The sequence below is a fragment of the Oncorhynchus tshawytscha genome, linkage group LG22, assembly GCF_018296145.1.
Source record: "Oncorhynchus tshawytscha isolate Ot180627B linkage group LG22, Otsh_v2.0, whole genome shotgun sequence".
Lineage (NCBI taxonomy): Eukaryota > Metazoa > Chordata > Actinopteri > Salmoniformes > Salmonidae > Oncorhynchus > Oncorhynchus tshawytscha.
This window is the reverse complement of record NC_056450.1, coordinates 26,492,361-26,512,594: the sequence shown is the minus strand read 5'-3', so window position 1 is coordinate 26,512,594 and position 20,234 is coordinate 26,492,361. Positions and strand designations below refer to the sequence as shown.

Below are 20,234 nucleotides of genomic sequence, written 5' to 3'. Positions count from 1 at the left end.
GATTGTGTGTGATAATTGTTTAGTGTGTATATTACATATACATAATGTGTGTGTGTGTGTGTGACAGTGAAGAGGCAGAAAGCTCAAACCCTCTTTGTATTTTTTAGCCCCTCAGTGCAGCTCACACAGCCTGGGCTCAGCCTGAGACCACTGTTTACTGTGACCGTCACCAGGGCCATAGAGGCCCAAACAAAGGGGGGTCTGTTCCGATTGTCCTGCCCCAGAGTGGCAGCGCCTCTCTGGGCAATAACTGAGGCCAGGGCTGGGAGGTTAGAGAACTGAGGGGGAGCTGGAGGGCTAGGAGTAGGAGGGGCTGGAAGGCTAGGGAGCTGGAGGGCTGTGGAGCGAGAGCGGCTGCGGAGCAAGGGGGGCTGGAGGGCTGTGGACCTGGGGGCCAAGGGGGCCCCAGCTTGCAGTATAAAGCCAGAGAGCATGGTTCTAACTGAAACCAAGTCCCTTTCATGTCCTCTGTCTGAAACCGCCGTACTGTAAACACCTGCGGCCATAAGCTGAATCTGAGGGACCGGTTAGCAGTGTTTATATGGTACAAACTACTGTTGAAAGACCATTTAAATCGCAAGAGATTGACTTGTGGATACACATATGGAGTGAATGGTGGCAGGCACAGAGCACAGGGCAAGCTCTCAGACAAACCGCACTGCATTGTCATCGAAAAAAGGGGAGTGGGGCTGTAATGAAATGGAGACAAAGCATATTAAGTGGGCAGGGAGGTGGGCTCAGCCTGTAACTACCTCTAGCCATGCTCTCGCTCTCCTGTCCTTCTCCTTCTTACTGTCAATTAAAGCTCAGAATCAGAGACTGTATGTCCTGTTCTACCTCGCTGTGCCATTAGAGTCTAATTTGACTGTCAAAAAATTACCTGGCAAGCTGTGACTCGAAAACATCTCAACCTTACAGAGCCACTGAAACGAGTCTCTCTGTGAAGCTAAAAGTTTACCGTTACACTCCGAGGAGGAGCCCGTTGAACATGAAGTGGTCATTAACGGTGGAAGAAGCCGTCTGAAAGCCCCTCTCCCTGCCAAGGCCAGAACGGAGCGCACAAGAGGGTCAGGGATGTTCCATTAATATGTGGTGTTTAAGAGGTGCTGGGGCCAGGGTGGCATATGGAAGGGGTGAAACAGCTACCAAACATCTGCACCCCGTCCCCTCCAACCCTGGCCTGCTCTTTGTCTGGCGCTCATATTGCCTCATAATTAAACAATCACTCAGAGGGCATGGGCATTTGTGTGTGTGTGTGTGTGTGTGTGTGTGTGTAATTTGTTTCCCCTGCTCTACTTGTCTCATCCTACCTCACAGAGCTTGTCTGACTGAATGTTGTAATGGTAATGGTAAAATTGTCTGATTGAATATTGTGATGGTAATGTTGTCTGACTGAATGTTGTGATGGTAAAGTTGTCTACCTGAATGTTGTGATGGTAATGTTGTCTGACTGAATGTTGTGATGGTAATGTTGTCTGACTGAATGTTGTGATGGTAAAATTGTCTGATTGAATATTGTGATGGTAATGTTGTCTACCTGAATATTGTGAAGGTAAACTTGTCTGACTGAATATTGTGATGGTAATGTTGTCTGACTGAATGTTGTGATAGTACATTTGAGTGAATGCTGTGATAGTAAAGTTATCTGATTGAATGTTTTGATGGTAAAATTGTCTGACTGAATATGGTGATGGTAAAGCTCTCTGACTAAATGAATGTTGTGATGGTAAAGTTATCTGACTGAATGAATGTTGTGATGGTAAAGTTGTCCAAATGAATGTTGTGATGGTAAAGTTGACTGAATGTTGTGATGGTAAAGTTGTCTTACTGAAGGTTGTGATGGTAAAGTTGTCTTACTGAGTATTGTGATGATACTGTTGGCTGACGGGATATGTTGTGATGGTAAAGTTGTCTGACTGAGTGTTGTGATGGTAAAGTTGTCTGACTAAATGTTGTGATGGTATAGTTGTCTAACCTCACACTCAACGTCAACAAAACAAAGGAGATGATCGTGGACTTCAGGAAACAGCAGAGGGAGCACCCCCCTATCCACATCGATGGGACAGTAGTGGAGAGGGTAGAAAGTTTTAAGTTCCTCGGCGTACACATCATGGACAAACTGAATTGGTCCACCCACACAGACAGCGTTGTGAAGAAGGCGCAGCAGCGCCTCTTCAACCTCAGGAGGCTGAAGAAATTTGGCTTGTCACCAAAAACACTCACAAACTTCTACAGATGCACTATCGAGAGCATCCTGTCGGGCTGTATCACCGTCTGGTAAGGCAACTGCTCCGCCCACAACTGTAAGGCTCTCCAGAGGGTAGTGAGGTCTGCACAACGCATCACCGGGGGCAAACTACCTGCCCTCCAGGACACCTACACCACCAGATGTCACAGGAAGGCCATAAAGATCATCAAGGACAACAACCACCTGAACCACTGCCTGTTCATCCTGCTATCATCCAGAAGGCGAGGTCAGTACAGGTGCATCAAAGCAGGGACCGAGAGACTGAAAAACAGCTTCTATCTCAAGGCCATCAGACTGTTAACCACTTAAACAATGCCACTTTTATATGTTTACATACCCTACATTACTCATCTCATGTGTATATACTGTACTCTATACCATCTACTGCATCTTGCCTATGCCATTCTGTACCATCACTCATTCATATATCTTTATGTACATATTCTTATTCATTCCTCTACACTTGTGTGTATAAGGTAGTTGTTGTGAAATTGTTAGGTTATATTACTCGTTGGATATTACTGCATTGTCGGAACTAGAAGCACAAGCATTTCGCTACACTCACATTAACATCTGCTAACCGAGTGTATGTGACAAATCAAATTTGACTGAATGTTTTGATGGTAAAGTTGTCTGACTAAATGTTGTGATGATAAAGTTGTCTGACTAAATGTTGTGATGATAAAGTTGGCTGACTAAATGTTGTGATGATAAAGTTGGCTTTCTAAATGTTGTGATGATAAAGTTGGCTGACTAAATGTTGTGATGATAAAGTTGTCTGACTAAATGTTGTGATGATAAAGTTGGCTGACTAAATGTTGTGATGATAAAGTTGTCTGACTAAATGTTGTGATGATAAAGTTGGCTGACTAAATGTTGTGATGATAAAGTTGGCTGACTAAATGTTGTGATGATAAAGTTGGCTGACTAAATGTTGTGATGATAAAGTTGTCTGACTAAATGTTGTGATGATAAAGTTGGCTGACTAAATGTTGTGATGATAAAGTTGGCTGACTAAATGTTGTGATGATAAAGTTGGCTGACTAAATGTTTTGATGATAAAGTTGGCTGACTAAATGTTGTGATGATAAAGTTGGCTGACTAAATGTTGTGGTGATAAAGTTGGCTGACTAAATGTTGTGGTGATAAAGTTGGCTGACTAAATGTTAGACTAAATGTTGTGATGATAGTAAAGTTGCCTGTCTAAATGTTGTGATGATAAAGTTGGCTGACTAAATGTTTTGATGTTAACATTGTCTGACTGAATGTTGTGATGATAAAGTTGGCTGACTAAATGTTGTGATGATAAAGTTGGCTTTCTAAATGTTGTGATGATAAAGTTGGCTGACTAAATGTTTTGATGTTAACATTGTCTGACTGAATGTTGTGGTGGTAAAGTTGTAATAATCTAGTCATCGTTGTTCTTTTTCTAGTAGAGTAGTGCACCTGCAATATGAACACATTGTATGGTATGTTACGATCTCTCCTTCTGTATTAGGCAACACAGAGAACACATTTGCCAACATTGCCCACACAGTTTCCCTAGGAGCAAATAATGCCTCCTCCATAAAACAGAGAAATAGTTCAGGCGCCTGTCATAGGTAAACGGTGTATTAACCGTTTCCATGGAACACATGCAAGAGAACATGATACTGATGACAGGTCTTTTTCAGAGCAATATAGACATAGGTATGGTGTGTTGGCCTTTTGTCACATTGTACTTCTTTTGGGAGGGTAATCATACAAGCACGGACACGCACACACACAGGCGCGCGCGCAGACACACACACACACACACACATAGTGCTATACTGGGCTACAGCAATTGTAGCGTTCTCTCTCTGCTCCTCCCAGCGCACAAAGCACCTCCTCAAAGTCTGATCGCTGAGCTCGGCTCATCGCACTCGCTGCAACACGTCTTGTCAACCTTGCAGTTTACGCGTGGCCCAGGGAGACAGTGACAGGCTAGTGAAAGAGGTCGGAGTAGCTGGATGTAAAGGCAAAATAATCGAAATTCAAAATTGTACAGATCAGTGGATTTTAAGGCAATCCAATAAGAGTGGACGTTGAAGTGAAATTGATGTTCCAATCGGGAACTCTTCCCTCAACATGAGGGGCCGTCAATGATTCAGGCATTGAACAAACATGTTGCGAAGTTCAATATCCTTATTTTAAGTATTGGGTTAGAGCACTCAGCGCAATTACGCACGGCATCAAAATGGTTTCATTTTTGGATAGACGTGCCCCTGCTTTGTTCCTCGTATGGGGCTACTGCGTCCTGGCGGACACAGTATTTTCTAACTTTACCCTGGACAATGAGGTCCACTCGAGTTTCATCCACCGGCGGCTGAAAAGCCAGGAGCGCAGGGAGATGCAGCGGGAAATCCTTTCGATACTCGGGCTCCCACATCGGCCGCGACCGCATCTCCACGGGAAGCACAACGCGGCCCCAATGTTCATGATGGACCTGTACAATGCCATGTCCACGGAGGGGGAAGAGGACGCGTACTCCTATCCATACAAACCCGTCTTCACCACCCAGGGGCCGCCGATAGCAACTCTACAGGACAACAACTTGCTAAACGACGCAGACATGGTTATGAGCTTTGTCAATTTAGGTATGTCACCCCTTGCCATTTGTGCGTATTATGATGTGCCCATGCAGTATTCGATTTTCCATCTTAATAACCGTCTGAGGTTTTGCACGGCGGATATCTAATTTCAAGAGATCTTTATAACAGATAAGCGCCATGCCTTAAATGTGTATGTAACAATTTGCTCATATCTTATTACATATACACCAATATGTAATAACATGAGTGAAACTGGAGTTATGGCGATTTGCAAATTATTTAACTGTTAACGTTAGTAATATTGATTTACAGACCAAGTGACATTGTTTAGGTTCCCTGTTCCATGTTTAGGCAATATCTAATGACTTTAAAGTAAGTTACACTGGGTCCTTAAGACTTATCGCCCTCCTGATTATAGGCCTTAAAAGACAACTGGGATTTTCACATAGCAGGAGAATGAAAGTAAGATGTCTTTTCTATTGAACCAACCATGCTTTTTCATCTGCACATGGGGATGTTGGGTCTTTGTCCTGTAGAAGCACTTTATAGGACTACAGCACACACACTGCACAAGAAAAGCCATCCAGTGTAGATACAAGTTGTAGAATTGGTAGTCCATCTTTACAGTGTGTTGCAATTGAGTTAATGGTCCAGTTGAGGAATCCCAGAATGTCACATTCCAGTGTCTTATCTCTGTCTCTGTCAAACAGCTGTCCACTGAGCTAATGTTCAGGTGCTCAACCCTACAGATGATGTAACCTGCAGTCACTCAGTCCACTGTTGTTATCTGGAGTATGAGCAACTGTCAACAACAGAATAGGTTCAAGGTGCATCTTGGTCTCCTCAGGTCTCTTTAGGTTTTGCATTCCCGATAAAATAACATCCCCAACAGTATGTATTCTATCTCCAGAGTTGGGCATGATCTGTTGTATCTCAACATGTGAAAAAGGGTCATGTGTCGGATAGCCTATGCTCTTTCCCTCTTAGAATATACGCTTTCTCTCAGTTGTTGGCTGTGGGTTTTTTGTCCATGGTTCATAATCGCGTTCCTTATCTAATCAGTGAGTCTTAGTGAAATCCCCCTGAGATTCTGCTCCATTACTGATTACCATTACTGTCAGCAGCAACAGCCAGCCAGGCTTTACTGCCTGCCCATCATCACAATATTAGCAGGCAACGCCAGGGGATTTATGAAAAGATAAACACACATTCAATTTGGCCAACAAATTATGCAATCACAGCAACTGCATTTATGAATGAGGGTCAAGATGAGTATTTGTGATTAATTTGAAGAGGGAAACTACGAAGCAGCATGGGATCTGGCGAGAGCACATATTCAGTGTACTACTTGTGCGGTTATAGGAAAGTTAAAAGGCTAATTTTAACAAAGAAAACAAGAAGAAATATCATTGCTCGATGGAGCTGGAGTTTGTGATGAATCCTGGAGAGATGAATGGATGAGTGTTGGAGTGTTTTGGCAACGAAGTGGGAGGTGACAGTGCTTCCTCTGCTGCACTATATCATTAAAGAGGGACCTGCTGCATTTTGACACAGATGGATGTGACTGCAGAACCTTGCAAAGTCAAGGGACTCTCTCTTTTCCTAACACTCCCAGACTGAGGCTGCATCTGAAAAGGCACAATATTCCAAATTCCACATAGGGCTCTAGGGGTCTGGTCAAATGTAGTGCACTATGTAGGGAATGGGGTGCCATTTTGAAGGCAACCGAAGACTTCAACGGTGCAAGTAGAGAGCCTGTGAGAGGTAGAGAGAAGAGCAGAAATAGTTCCTGACAGGAGAAATGAGCACTCTGATATTACTATGGGCCTTATTTTCTTAGTCTGTGATCCATAAACCTGACATTCAATCATCACAAAGATATTTCACATCAACAAGAGAGCATATTTTGATTTGGGGCAAACAAAATAAATAATATTATAACTGAACCCATCTTGTGTAATCAAGACCCTTTCTCGCCTAGAGATTTCTATGCTTGTTCTGTGAGTTGCGGCTTGTGAACAAAGCCCTAATACAAAATAATGTTGGAGTTTTTGTCCAGGGTCACTTCCACTCAGCTCACAGTGACTTTTATTGGTTGAGACCTGGTAATATGGTTACTGAGCAGCACAGAAGCCTTTTCCTCCTCTCTGCAGGGAAGGTTAGATTCCCCTGATGCCATATTGGGTTCCTCTTACCATATACCAAATGGTCTGTGTCACTCATTTGGATAAAGTGAATGTGTGTCTTTTTGATGTCATCATGGGTCTCGTCTGTGAATGGGCCTCTTTGTCAGTGCTCTTCTTCCTGAGTCTCATGTGATGCCATCAGATATGAGCCAGGCTTGATCCAAGCCCCAGATCGAAATGCTGATTCATACGCCTTTATATGAGAACGTGAGAGTGTGTGTGAGAGAGAGAGAGAGAGAGAGAGAAAGAGGGAGAGAGAGAGAGAGAGAGAGAGAGTTAGAGAACAGAGAGAGTTGTAATCATAGACACTGATGGCTTCTTATTTTCTATTCATTCATTGTGGTTTTTCCTTAACTCAAGACCTATGCAGAGGGAAATGAGAGAGCAACATGCTTTTTCATTGAATCACTACAATTAGAACCCTCAGAAGTCAGGCTCCATAAATGCCGTCATGTCCAAGGGGCCTCTGTTAGACTAACTTCCAACTGCCTTGGGGGTGGTTGGGAAGCTTCTCCTAAAAGTATCTGGGTGGCATTGTATCTTTTAAATATTAAGACAACAGGAGTTTATCTGATTTCAATGATAGTCCCCTAAAAGTGCCAGTGAGGGAGAGGGAAGAAGAGCAAAGAAAAGGGAAAGAGAAAAAGGGGCGGTATTGAAGAGGTTTGGTGGTTCCGCATGACCCTGATTCTTGACAGACGTCTCGTAGAGAGAGTGTGTTAGCAAGCATAGGGGAATAACTAGAGATTTAGACTCATGACATTGCTCTGTGTGTGTGTCCTGGCTACTCAAGACAAGGCCTACTCCCTCTTTAAATACAGCGTTGCAGATCATTTGAAAAGGACATCATTCAAAAAAGTGATTATAAGGCATGGAACTGATGTTGTATTATTGCTAAGTGCTGCTGATGGTTATTTACAGTTGTGCACAGGTCTGCTGATTTGTTATTAAGTCATTGAATGGCTGTATGACCTTACATGATAAAGCATGATATGATATGCAACTGATCAATTATCTGTTAGTATACAGTATATCTGAGCTGTTCTCAGGCCTGCCTATAGCTAATTGTTTTGTCAGTGTGTATGTGAGCTGTTCTCAGGCCTGCCTATAGCTGCTGATTTGTCAGTGAGCATCTGAGCTTTTCTCAGGTCTGCTGATAGTTGATGTTTTGTCCGTGTGAATCTGAGCTGTTCTCAAGCTTGCTGATAGCTGATCTGTTGTCAGTGTGTATCTGAGCTGTTCTCAGGTCTGCTGATAGCTGATCTGTTGTCAGTGTGAATCTGAGCTGTTCTCAGGCCTGTTGATGGCTGATCTGTTATCAGTGTGTATCTGAGCTGCTCGGAGGCTGTTGGTTTCCAGGGCAGGCCCAGGGTGGGTGTGTTGCTTTGGGAAAGACCCCAGGGCCAGAGACGTCCTCTCCTCTCCTCTCCTCTCCTCTCCTCTCCTCTCCTCTCCTCTCCTCTCCTCTCCTCTCCTCTCCTCTCCTCTCCTCTCCTCTCCTCTCCTCTCTCCTCTCCTCTCCTCTCCTCTCCTCTCCTCTCCTCTCCTCTCCCTCCCCTCCTCTCCTCTCCTCTCCTCTCCTCTCCTCTCCTCTCCTCTCCTCTCCCTCTCCTCTCCCTCTCCTCTCCTCTCCTCTCCTCTCTCTCCTCTCCTCTCCTCCGTCTGAGTCACCTCAGTTAAAAGGCCCGCTGTGTAAATGGCTTACGGTGTACATGCATAATGTACAGATCTACACGCAAACATGGGTCGCCTTGGCCCAGGGTGTGTGCTGCTCAACGTCCAACGCTGACACGCTAACTCATGCTAACTAATTTCACTGTGTGAAATTGTATGTTTGTTTCTGTAGCATTAGCTTGGGATATGAACCTATTACACAGCATATAGGAGTTATATTGACGAGACAGTCTATAGGAGTTAAACTGTATGCGGCAATGTTCTCTCTCTTTCTCTCTCTTTCTCTGTCTTTCTCTGTCTTTCTCTGTCTTTCTCTCTATTTCTCTGTCTTTCTCTCTATTTCTCTCTCTTTCTCTGTCTTTCTCTCTCTTTCTCTGTCTTTCTCTCTCTTTCTCTGTCTTTCTCTGTCTTTCTCTCTATTTCTCTCTCTTTCTCTGTCTTTCTCTGTCTTTCTCTGTCTTTCTTGTTCTCCCAATGTGTAGTCCTCTCAGCTGGAATGATTGATGTTTTGCCCAAGCACACATTCCATTTCACACACACACACACACACACACACACACACACACACACACACACACACACACACACACACACACACACACACACACACACACACACACACACACACACACACACACACACACACACACACACACACACACACACACTTCCCTTTAGGCAATTATTTGATATGGTCCCAGCAGTCCCCAGTGCATTAGCCCTCAGCCACAGTGAATTAAGTAATTTCCCCCTCAACAAACCACAGCTTCCAGAGCTCTCAGCTGGGCTGGCATGGCAAAGGGAAATCAAGCACTTACACACACACACACACACACACACACACACACACACACACACACACACACACACACACACACACACACACACACACACACACACACACACACACACACACACACACACACACACACACACATACTAGTGCATGCTCACACACACTACAGACACACACGCACACAAACCACACACGGATGCCCACTCGGTCTCACACACCACAGGGCAGCAGGGTGACTTCCATGTCTACTATGTGCATCTCACAGGTCAGTGAATAGTGGCATCATTGGCGTGGGGTATTTTATGGTCTGTTTTCCAGCTCTGGTTTTAATGTCTTACAGTAATGTGTTATCAGGTGTGTTTAGTCATGGCTTCCTGCTATTCCCTGCTGGAGTCATGCAATCATGCATGGATTACCCTAGCCTGAGGCGGTGAGAAAGTGTGTGTGCGTGTGTGTCTGTCTGCGTGCATGCCTGCATCGAGTATGCGTGTGTGTTTGTATGTGCTTACAAACATGCGTGTATCCATGTGTGTGTTTAAAGAAAAATGAAACAGTGCTTGTTCGCTCTCTGGCATTCCAGTAACCAGAGCCATGCTGATAGGTCCCCAGAGCCATGCTGATAGGTCCCCAGAGCCATGCTGATAGGTCCCCAGAGCCATGCTGATAGGTCCCCAGAGCCATGCTGATAGATCCTCAGAGCCATGCTGATAGGTCCCAGAGCCAGGCTGATAGGTCCCCAGAGCCATGCTGATAGGTCCCAGAGCCATGCTGATAGGTCCCAGAGCCATGCTGATAGGTCCCCAGAGCCATGCTGATAGGTCCCCAGAGCCATGCTGATAGGTCCCCAGAGCCATGCTGATAGGTCCCCAGAGCCATGCTGATAGGTCCCCAGAGCCAAATCAAAATCAAATCAAATTTATTTATATAGCCCTTCGTACATCAGCTGATATCTCAAAGTGCTGTACAGAAACCCAGCCTAAAACCCCAAACAGCAAGCAATGCAGGTGTAGAAGCACGGTGGCTAGGAAAAACTCCCTAGAAAGGCCAAAACCTAGGAAGAAACCTAGAGAGGAACCAGGCTATGTGGGGTGGCCAGTCCTCTTCTGGCTGTGCCGGGTGGAGATTATAACAGAACATGGCCAAGATGTTCAAATGTTCATAAGTGACCAGCATGGTCGTATAATAATAAGGCAGAACAGTTGAAACTGGAGCAGCAGCACGGCCAGGTGGACTGGGGACAGCAAGGAGTCATCATGTCAGGTAGTCCTGGGGCATGGTCCTAGGGCTCAGGTCCTCCGAGAGAGAGAGAGAGAGAGAGAGAGAGAGAGAGAAAGAGAGAATTAGAGAACGCACACTTAGATTCACACAGGACACCGAATAGGACAGGAGAGGTACTCCAGATATAACAAACTGACCCTAGCCCCCCGACACATTAACTACTGCAGCATAAATACTGGAGGCTGAGACAGGAGGGGTCAGGAGACACTGTGGCCCCATCCGAGGACACCCCCAGACAGGGCCAAACAGGAAGGATATAACCCCACCCACTTTGCCAAAGCACAGCCCCCACACCACTAGAGGGATATCTTCAACCACCAACTTACCATCCTGAGACAAGGCTGAGTATAGCCCACAAAGAACTCTGCCATGGCACAACCCAAGGGGGGGCGCCATCCCAGACAAGATGACCACATCAGTGAATCAACCCACTCAGGTGACGCACCCCTTCCAGGGACGGCAAGAGAGAGCCCCAGTAAGCCAGTGACTCAGCCCCTGTAATAGGGTTAGAGGCAGAGAATCCCAGTGCGAAGAGGGGAACCGGCCAGGCAGAGACAGCAAGGGCGGTTCGTTGCTCCAGAGCCTTTCCGTTCACCTTCCCACTCCTGGGCCAGACTACACTCAATCATATGACCCACTGAAGAGATAAGTCTTCAGTAAGGACTTAAAGGTTGAGACCGAGTTTGCGTCTCTGACATGGGTAGGCAGACCGTTCCATAAAAATGGAGCTCTATAGGAGAAAGCCCTGCCTCCAGCTGTTTGCTTAGAAATTCTAGGGACAATTAGGAGGCCTGCGTCTTGTGACCGTAGCGTACGTGTAGGTATGTACGGCAGGACCAAATCAGAGAGATAGGTAGGAGCAAGCCCATGTAATGCTTTGTAGGTTAGCAGTAAAACCTTGAAATCAGCCCTTGCTTTGACAGGAAGCCAGTGTAGAGAGGCTAGCACTGGAGTAATATGATCAAATTTTTGGTTCTAGTCAGAATTCGAGCAGCCGTATTTAGTACTAACTGAAGTTTATTTAGTGCTTTATCCGGGTAGCCGGAAAGTAGAGCATTGCAGTAGTCTAACCTAGAAGTGACAAAAGCATGGATTAATTTTTCTGCATCATTTTTGGACAGAAAGTTTCTGATTTTTGCAATGTTACGTAGATGGAAAAAAGCTGTCCTTGAAATGGTCTTGATATGTTCTTCAAAAGAGAGATCAGGGTCCAGAGTAACGCCGAGGTCCTTCACAGTTTTATTTGAGACGACTGTACAACCATTAAGATTAATTGTCAGATTCAACAGAAGATCTCTTTGTTTCTTGGGACCTAGAACAAGCATCTCTGTTTTGTCCGAGTTTAAAAGTAGAAAGTTTGCAGCCATCCACTTCCTTATGTCTGAAACACATGCTTCTAGCAAGGGCAATTTTGGGGCTTCACCATGTTTCATTGAAATGTACAGCTGTGTGTCATCCGCATAGCAGTGAAAGTTAACATTATGTTTTCGAATAATGCATCAGCCATGCTGATAGGTCCCCAGAGCCATGCTGATAGGTCCCCAGAGCCATGCTGATAGGTCCCCTGAGCCATGCTGATAGGTCCCCAGAGCCATGCTGATAGATCCCCAGAGCCATGCTGATAGGTCCCCAGAGCCATGCTGATAGGTCCCCAGAGCCATGCTGATAGGTCCCCAGAGCCATGCTGATAGATCCCCAGAGCCATGCTGATAGGTCCCCAGAGCCATGCTGATAGGTCCCCTGAGCCATGCTGATAGGTCCCCAGAGCCATGCTGATAGGTCCCCAGAGCCATGCTGATAGGTCCCCAGAGCCATGCTGATAGATCCCCAGAGCCATGCTGATAGGTCCCCAGAGCCATGCTGATAGGTCCCCAGAGCCATGCTGATAGGTCCCCAGAGCCATGCTGATAGGTCCCCAGAGCCATGCTGATAGATCCCCAGAGCCATGCTGATAGGTCCCCAGAGCCATGCTGATAGGTCCCCAGAGCCATGCTGATAGGTCCCCAGAGCCATGCTGATAGATCCCCAGAGCCATGCTGATAGGTCCCTGGGTGTCTAATAGTTGTGCTGGAAGTCAGCTGCACTGACTAAATCAAATCAAATCAAATCAAATGTTATTTGTCACATACACATGGTTAGCAGATGTTAATGCAAGTGTAGCGAAATGCTTGTGCTTCTAGTTCCGACAATGCAGTAATAACCAACAAGTAATCTAACTAACAATTCCAAAACTACTGTCTTATACACAGTGTAAGGGGATAAAGAATATGTACATAATGATATATGAATGAGTGATGGTACAGAGCAGCATAGGCAAGATACAGTAGATGGTATCGAGTACAGTATATACATATGAGATGAGTATGTAAACAAAGTGGCATAGTTAAAGTGGCTAGTGATACATGTATTACATAAGGATGCAGTCGATGATATAGAGTACAGTATATACGTATGCATATGAGATGAATAATGTAGGGTAAGTAACATTATATAAGGTAGCATTGTTTAAAGTGGCTAGTGATATATTTACATCATTTCCCATCAATTCCCATTATTAAAATGGCTGGAGTTGAGTCAGTGTCAGTGTCAGTGTCAGTGTGTTGGCAGCAGCCACTCAATGTTAGTGGTGGCTGTTTAACAGTCTGATGGCCTTGAGATAGAAGCTGTTTTTCAGTCTCTCGGTCCCAGCTTTGATGCACCTGTACTGACCTCGCCTTCTGGATGATAGCGGGGTGAACAGGCAGTGGCTCGGGTGGTTGATGTCCTTGATGATCTTTATGGCCTTCCTGTAACATCGGGTGGTGTAGGTGTCCTGGAGGGCAGGTAGTTTGCCCCCGGTGATGCGTTGTGCAGACCTCACTACCCTCTGGAGAGCCTTACGGTTGTGGGCGGAGCAGTTGCCGTACCAGGCGGTGATACAGCCCGCCAGGATGCTCTCGATTGTGCATCTGTAGAAGTTTGTGAGTGCTTTTGGTGACAAGCCGAATTTCTTCAGCCTCCTGAGGTTGAAGAGGCGCTGCTGCGCCTTCTTCACGATGCTGTCTGTGTGAGTGGACCAATTCAGTTTGTCTGTGATGTGTATGCCGAGGAACTTAAAACTTGCTACCCTCTCCACTACTGTTCCATCGATGTGGATAGGGGGGTGTTCCCTCTGCTGTTTCCTGAAGTCCACAATCATCTCCTTAGTTTTGTTGACGTTGAGTGTGAGGTTATTTTCCTGACACCACACTCCGAGGGCCCTCACCTCCTCCCTGTAAGCCGTCTCGTCGTTGTTGGTAATCAAGCCTACCACTGTTGTGTCGTCCGCAAACTTGATGATTGAGTTGGAGGCGTGCATGGCCACGCAGTCGTGGGTGAACAGGGAGTACAGGAGAGGGCTCAGAACGCACCCTTGTGGGGCCCCAGTGTTGAGGATCAGCGGGGTGGAGATGTTGTTGCCTACCCTCACCACCTGGGACGGCCAGTCAGGAAGTCCAGTACCCAGTTGCACAGGGTGGGGTCGAGACCCAGGGTCTCAAGCTTGATGACGAGCTTGGAGGGTACTATGGTGTTGAATGCCGAGCTGTAGTCGATGAACAGCATTCTCACATAGGTATTCCTCTTGTCAAGATGGGTTAGGGCAGTGTGCAGTGTGGTTGAGATTGCATCGTCTGTGGACCTATTTGGGCGGTAAGGAAATTGGAGTGGGTCTAGGGTGTCAGGTAGGGTGGAGGTGATATGGTCCTTGACTAGTCTCTCAAAGCACTTCATGATGACGGAAGTGAGTGCTACGGGGCGGTAGTCGATTAGCTCAGTTACCTTAGCTTTCTTGGGAACAAGAACAATGGTGGCCCTCTTGAAGCATGTGGGAACAGCAGACTGGTATAGGGATTGATTGAATATGTCCGTAAACACACCAGCCAGCTGGTCTGCGCATGCTCTGAGGGCGCGGCTGGGGATGCCGTCTGGGCCTGCAGCCTTGCGAGGGTTAACACGTTTAAATGTCTTACTCACCTCGGCTGCAGTGAAGGAGAGTCCGCATGTTTTCGTTGCAGGCCGTGTCAGTGGCACTGTATGTTCCTCAAACAAAAAAGTTATTTAGTCTGCCTGGGAGCAAGACATCCTGGTCTGTGACTGGGCTGGATTTCTTCTTGTAGTCCGTGATTGACTGTAGACCCTGCCACATGCCTCTTGTGTCTGAGCCGTTGACTTGAGATTCTACTTTGTCTCTGTACTGACGCTTAGCTTGTTTGACTACACACTCAGAGGAGGGCCATCGTAAAATAAACCATTTAGTTTTGCTCCAATGCGAACACACTTACATATGAGCAAAATTCAGATTATTTTAAAAAAGGTGTTCAGCTGCAGTGCGTTTTAATTGTCCAAATGCTCTGCTGCTATTAATCCGCACCAGATGTGTGAAACTCACGATGATGTGAGTTCTTTTGTCTCCTTGCTCTCTGCTGGCTCTAACGTTGGCCTAGCAACAATAGACCTGGGGCCAATATGTACATAAAACATTCAATATTTACTTGCAGTATATACATTTTGTACTGTTTAAAGATGCATTTGAAATACATCCTTTCCTAACCCATAACATAAGAAATCTAGAGCATGTTTGAAACATTTAGATAAAAGTCTGAAGGTCTATAACATATTATTTTATTGAGAGAAAATGATTTGTTTGATTCAGATAGATTCATATTTGTCCTGTCTGTGGATGTGTGTCTTGATGAGAGAAGGATTCCATCTGTCACCATGGTGACGCCACAGGGCACCACCTGCCCCCCTGCCACCACCCTCACCACCCCTTGGGAGGTGGCACAGAGTTGGCAGCCCGTTTAGGTTGAATGGTGTGTGTTGAATTGGCATGTTTGAATTTATTAGAGGGATTTGCATTGAGACAGCATTGTGTCACTCCACTGCTGTACACACACACACACACACACACACACACACACACACACACACACACACACACACACACATGCATGCACACACACACTCGCGTGCACTATCACACACACTCATGCCTGCATGCTTGGTAACACTCGCTGTCACGCCAGTTATGTTGGACTTATAGTCATGTTGGAGTCATACATCTTTATCATAGCATTAACTTACTTGTGTTGATGTATGTAACATGGTGATGTAAGGAATATGGAACATGGTGCTGTAAGGAATATAGAACATGGTGCTGTAAGGAATATAGAACATGGTGCTGTAAGGAATATGTAACATGGTGCTGTAAGGAATATAGAACATGGTGCTGTAAGGAATATAGAACATGGTGCTGTAAGGAATATGGAACATGGTGCTTTAAGGAATATAGAACATGGTGCTGTAAGGAATATGGAACATGGTGCTGTAAGGAATATGAAACATGGTGCTGTAAGGAATATGAAACATGGTGCTGTAAGGAATATGAAACATGGTGAACTGTGAAACATGGTGCTGTAAGGAATATAGAACATGGTGCTGTAAGGAATATGAAACATGGTGCTGTAAGGAATATAAACATGGTGCTGTAAGGAATATGAAACATGGTGCTGTAAGGAATATAGAACATGGTGCTGTAAGGAATATGGAACATGGTGCTGTAAGGAATATAGAACATGGTGCTGTAAGGAATATAGAACATGGTGCTGTAAGGAATATGTAACATGGTGCTGTAAGGAATATAGAACATGGTGCTGTAAGGAATATGAAACATGGTGCTGTAAGGAATATAGAACATGGTGCTGTAAGGAATATGAAACATGGTGCTGTAAGGAATATGTAACATGGTGCTGTAAGGAATATAGAACATGGTGCTGTAAGGAATATGAAACATGGTGCTGTAAGGAATATGGAACATGGTGCTGTAAGGAATATAGAACATGGTGCTGTAAGGAATATAGAACATGGTGCTGTAAGGAATATGGAACATGGTGCTGTAGGGAATATGGAACATGGTGCTGTAAGGAATATGGAACATGGTATATGCTAGGTAGATGTGGCAGTAGGGAAATAGTTGGTTTGTAGGTGGGGATGGGTATATGGTGCGGGTACTGAAGTGATGATGTTGGAATAGGGTTGAAATCGTACGTACTGTAGGCAGGCACACACACACACACACACTTTCTTGCGCCTTCTCTCCCTGGCCCTCCTTGCAGGCCTGTGCTCAGTGGGCTGCCCTTGGGACTGAGGTTAATACAGATGTTTCTCTACGTCTGCAGGCCAAAGCAGATGTGCACAGAAACTCTATCTCCTCGCAATTCAACAGACCCCTTTCCCACATCCCTCTGTCACCCAGCCCTGTCCCTCTCATATCAACCACAGCCATGTCTGACCCCACCTTGCACCACCCTATACCAAAACACACAAATGCATGTACACACATGCACGCACACACACACACACATTTAAACCTACCAAAATACACTGACCTCCTCCTAACTTTCATAGCTTACACCAACAGTGTTCCCTAGTGTCCTCTCTCCAACCCCCAACTCTGCCCCTTAACCCCAGGGAATCAAACCTTCCCACTCGCCAGACACAAAACATGTCAACACTTTCTCTCTCTCTCTCACACACACACACACACACACACACACACACACACACACACACACACACACACACACACACACACACACACACACACACACACACACACACACACACACACACACACACACACACACCAGCCCCAGAAGCCATCCATCTCTTACTTTTATAAGCTCTCTGGGGTCTGAGATAGTTCTCTCTGTCTGCCAGGTTAGGAACAGTAGATTGGAGCTGAAGCCTGTTGGATGGTCTTTCTGTTGAGGTCCAATCAGCTCTGTTCTCCTACTGGCCTGGTTATGACACTGGGAGGTGTTATTCTTCCTCCCTCCCCATTGATTTATATGGTCACTACTTGGTGGACACACACACACACATACAGAGTGTTTACAATTCATTTTGGAGCTGATTTGTGTCAGAGATTGCATATTTTAGGTCCTCCGTGGACAGGAGAGAACTAACTGGGATATAATAATGCGATAGTTGGTTCAGGTAGCTACTGTTGCCTTCAGGTAATGACTGTTTCTGCTGTCCTCTTTTCCACTTTTTTCAATGCTTCATGCAAAGTTCAAGCAGTTAACATACCACAGAGAAGCAAAACAATGCCCCCTCCCCCAGTTTCTGCTAGGCTACCACATAACACATGGATTATTTATCAAGGTCAAAGCCTTGCATTCCCTTTCTATTTAACTCCTGGAACTGTATGTTCACCTGTAGATCTCCAAACACACTGACATCTGGATATGCACAGCATCTCCTCACTCTTGGACCGTCCCAGACACTTGCTGTGAGTTGTGATGAAACAGCCTGCGGGTGGGACTTGACAATGTGGCAAGTTGTCAAAGACCCAGATGTGCAGAGTAGCGGGTGTTCTCGCTCGGCTGAAATGACGGACGGGGCGCGTTCAAGGCCAGGAATGTTTCAGCCAACAACACTACGCTTTCTAAATCATCTCTCTCTCTCTCTCTCTCTCTCTCTCTCTCTCTCTCTCTCTCTGAGGCTGAGCATGGGTAATTTTCACTGTAGGAGTATGCTGCTGACATAATTGACCCCTGAGGTTGCTCATAAACACATCAGAATGGGGTTAGAGAGAGAGAGAAGGGGGGGCAGAAGATAAAAAATGAAAATTATAGGATTGTGATAATAGAGTACAACAGTATGAGTCATAATACCCATAAAACCTAGCGGTCAAACAGGGAAATGATTCCAATCGTTTTTCCACCCTTCATTTTTACCTTAGGGGATTTTAGAAACACTTCCAATAAGGGCTGTGTTTTGTGAAGGCTTACCCTGGCGTGACATTTTGATAACTGTGTAAATCTCTCTAGGACAAGGTGACTTTTATCAGTATATTCTCCTGTATTTACCCCCACTAAAAATGAAATGCAAATTTTCTGCTAATGTGGCTATCATAAAGAACTATTTTTTATTTATTTTTTATTTCATCTTTATTTAACCAGGTAGGCTAGTTGAGAACAAGTTCTCATTTACAACTGCGACCTGGCCAAGATAAAGCATAGCAGTGTGAACAGACAACACAGAGTTACACATGGAGTAAACAATAAACAAGTCAATAACACAGTAGAAAAAAGAAAAAAAGAAAAAAAGAGTATATATACATTGTGTGCAAAAGGCATGAAGAGGTAGGCGAATAATTACAAATTAGCAGATTATCACTGGAGTGATAAATGATCAGATGGTCATATGCAGGTAGAGATACTGGTGTGCAAAAGAGCAGAAAAGTAAATAAATAAAAACAGTATGGGGATGAGGTAGGTAAATTGGGTGTGCTATTTACCGATGGACTATGTACAGCTGCAGCGATCGGTTAGCTGCTCAGATAGCAGATGTTTGAAGTTGGTGAGGGAGATAAAAGTCTCCACTTGGTGGACCCAACAATAAATCTCATGATGATCTGGATGAGACTGCCGAATCGAGGCAAAGGTAAGAATCTCTGGATTAACTATCTAATGTTAGCTTAATGTAGTAGTTAATAAATTGGCAACGTTTCTTTAAATGGACAATTCTGTGAACTGTTTTGTGCAAGTTTTAAATTGACACAATACCTGTTAGCAAAGGTGTCAGCTAGAGATGACGTGCAGGATTTTGTAGTTTTGCGTGATGTTTACTTTGATTAGCATTTTCGAATCTGAGAGTAAATAGAGGCAAAAATATTGATAAAAGTCACCTTGTCCGAGATAGATTTACATGGTTATCAAAACGTCACCCCAGGGTAATCCTACACGAAACACAGCCCTTATTTTAGGTGTATTTAAAATCCCCAATGGGGGAAATGAATGGTGAAAAAACGATTGGAGCCATTTCCCTGTTTGATTGCTAGGTTTTATGGCTATTATAACACCTCCACTGTGGGGCTGTATAGGCATGTATACCAGTGGAGGCTGCTGAGGGGAGGACTGCTCATAATAACGTCTGGAATGGAGCTAATGGAATGGCATGAAACACCTGGAAACCATGTGTTTGATGTATTTGATACCATTCCACCTATTCTTCTCCAACCATTGACATAAGCCCGTCCTCCCCAATTAAGGTGGCACCAACCTCCTGTGATGTATACACCCTTCACGTCAGCTACTCTTGCATTGGATAACTGTTCCTTACAACGGGCACATCAAGTGATCTGCCTTAATATCCCTCCAAGCAGAGTGAGTTTCAGTGAATCGAAGTCAGAGCGAGCCCAGTGCCCTTGTCTTCTGCATAGGGCAGCATTGAGTGGAGTTTACCCCAGAGCGAGAGTACAGATGTGGGCCAGAGCAAATCCAAGTCTGTGTGGGTGGACCATTTCAGTTTGTACATGATGTGTACACCGAGGAACTTAAAACTTTCCACATTCTCCACTGTTGTCCCGTTGATGTGGATAGGGGAGTGCTCACTCTGCTGTTTCCTGAAGCCTACTATCATCTCCTTTGTTTTGTTTTGTTGACGTTGAGTCA

General features: G+C 45.1%; 1 protein-coding gene across 1 annotated transcript in view; it reads left to right on the top strand.

Annotated features, from left to right (window-relative positions):
- The first annotated feature begins 4,121 nt into the window (after positions 1–4,121).
- LOC112221565 (bone morphogenetic protein 7-like) overlaps positions 4,122–20,234 on the top strand; it is a 63,213-nt gene continuing 47,100 nt past the window's right edge. The window contains exon 1 of the mRNA XM_042303989.1: positions 4,122–4,866. Within this exon, the coding sequence (XP_042159923.1) occupies positions 4,467–4,866 (400 nt within the window). The 5' untranslated portion in view covers positions 4,122–4,466. The remainder of the gene's footprint in view (positions 4,867–20,234) is intronic.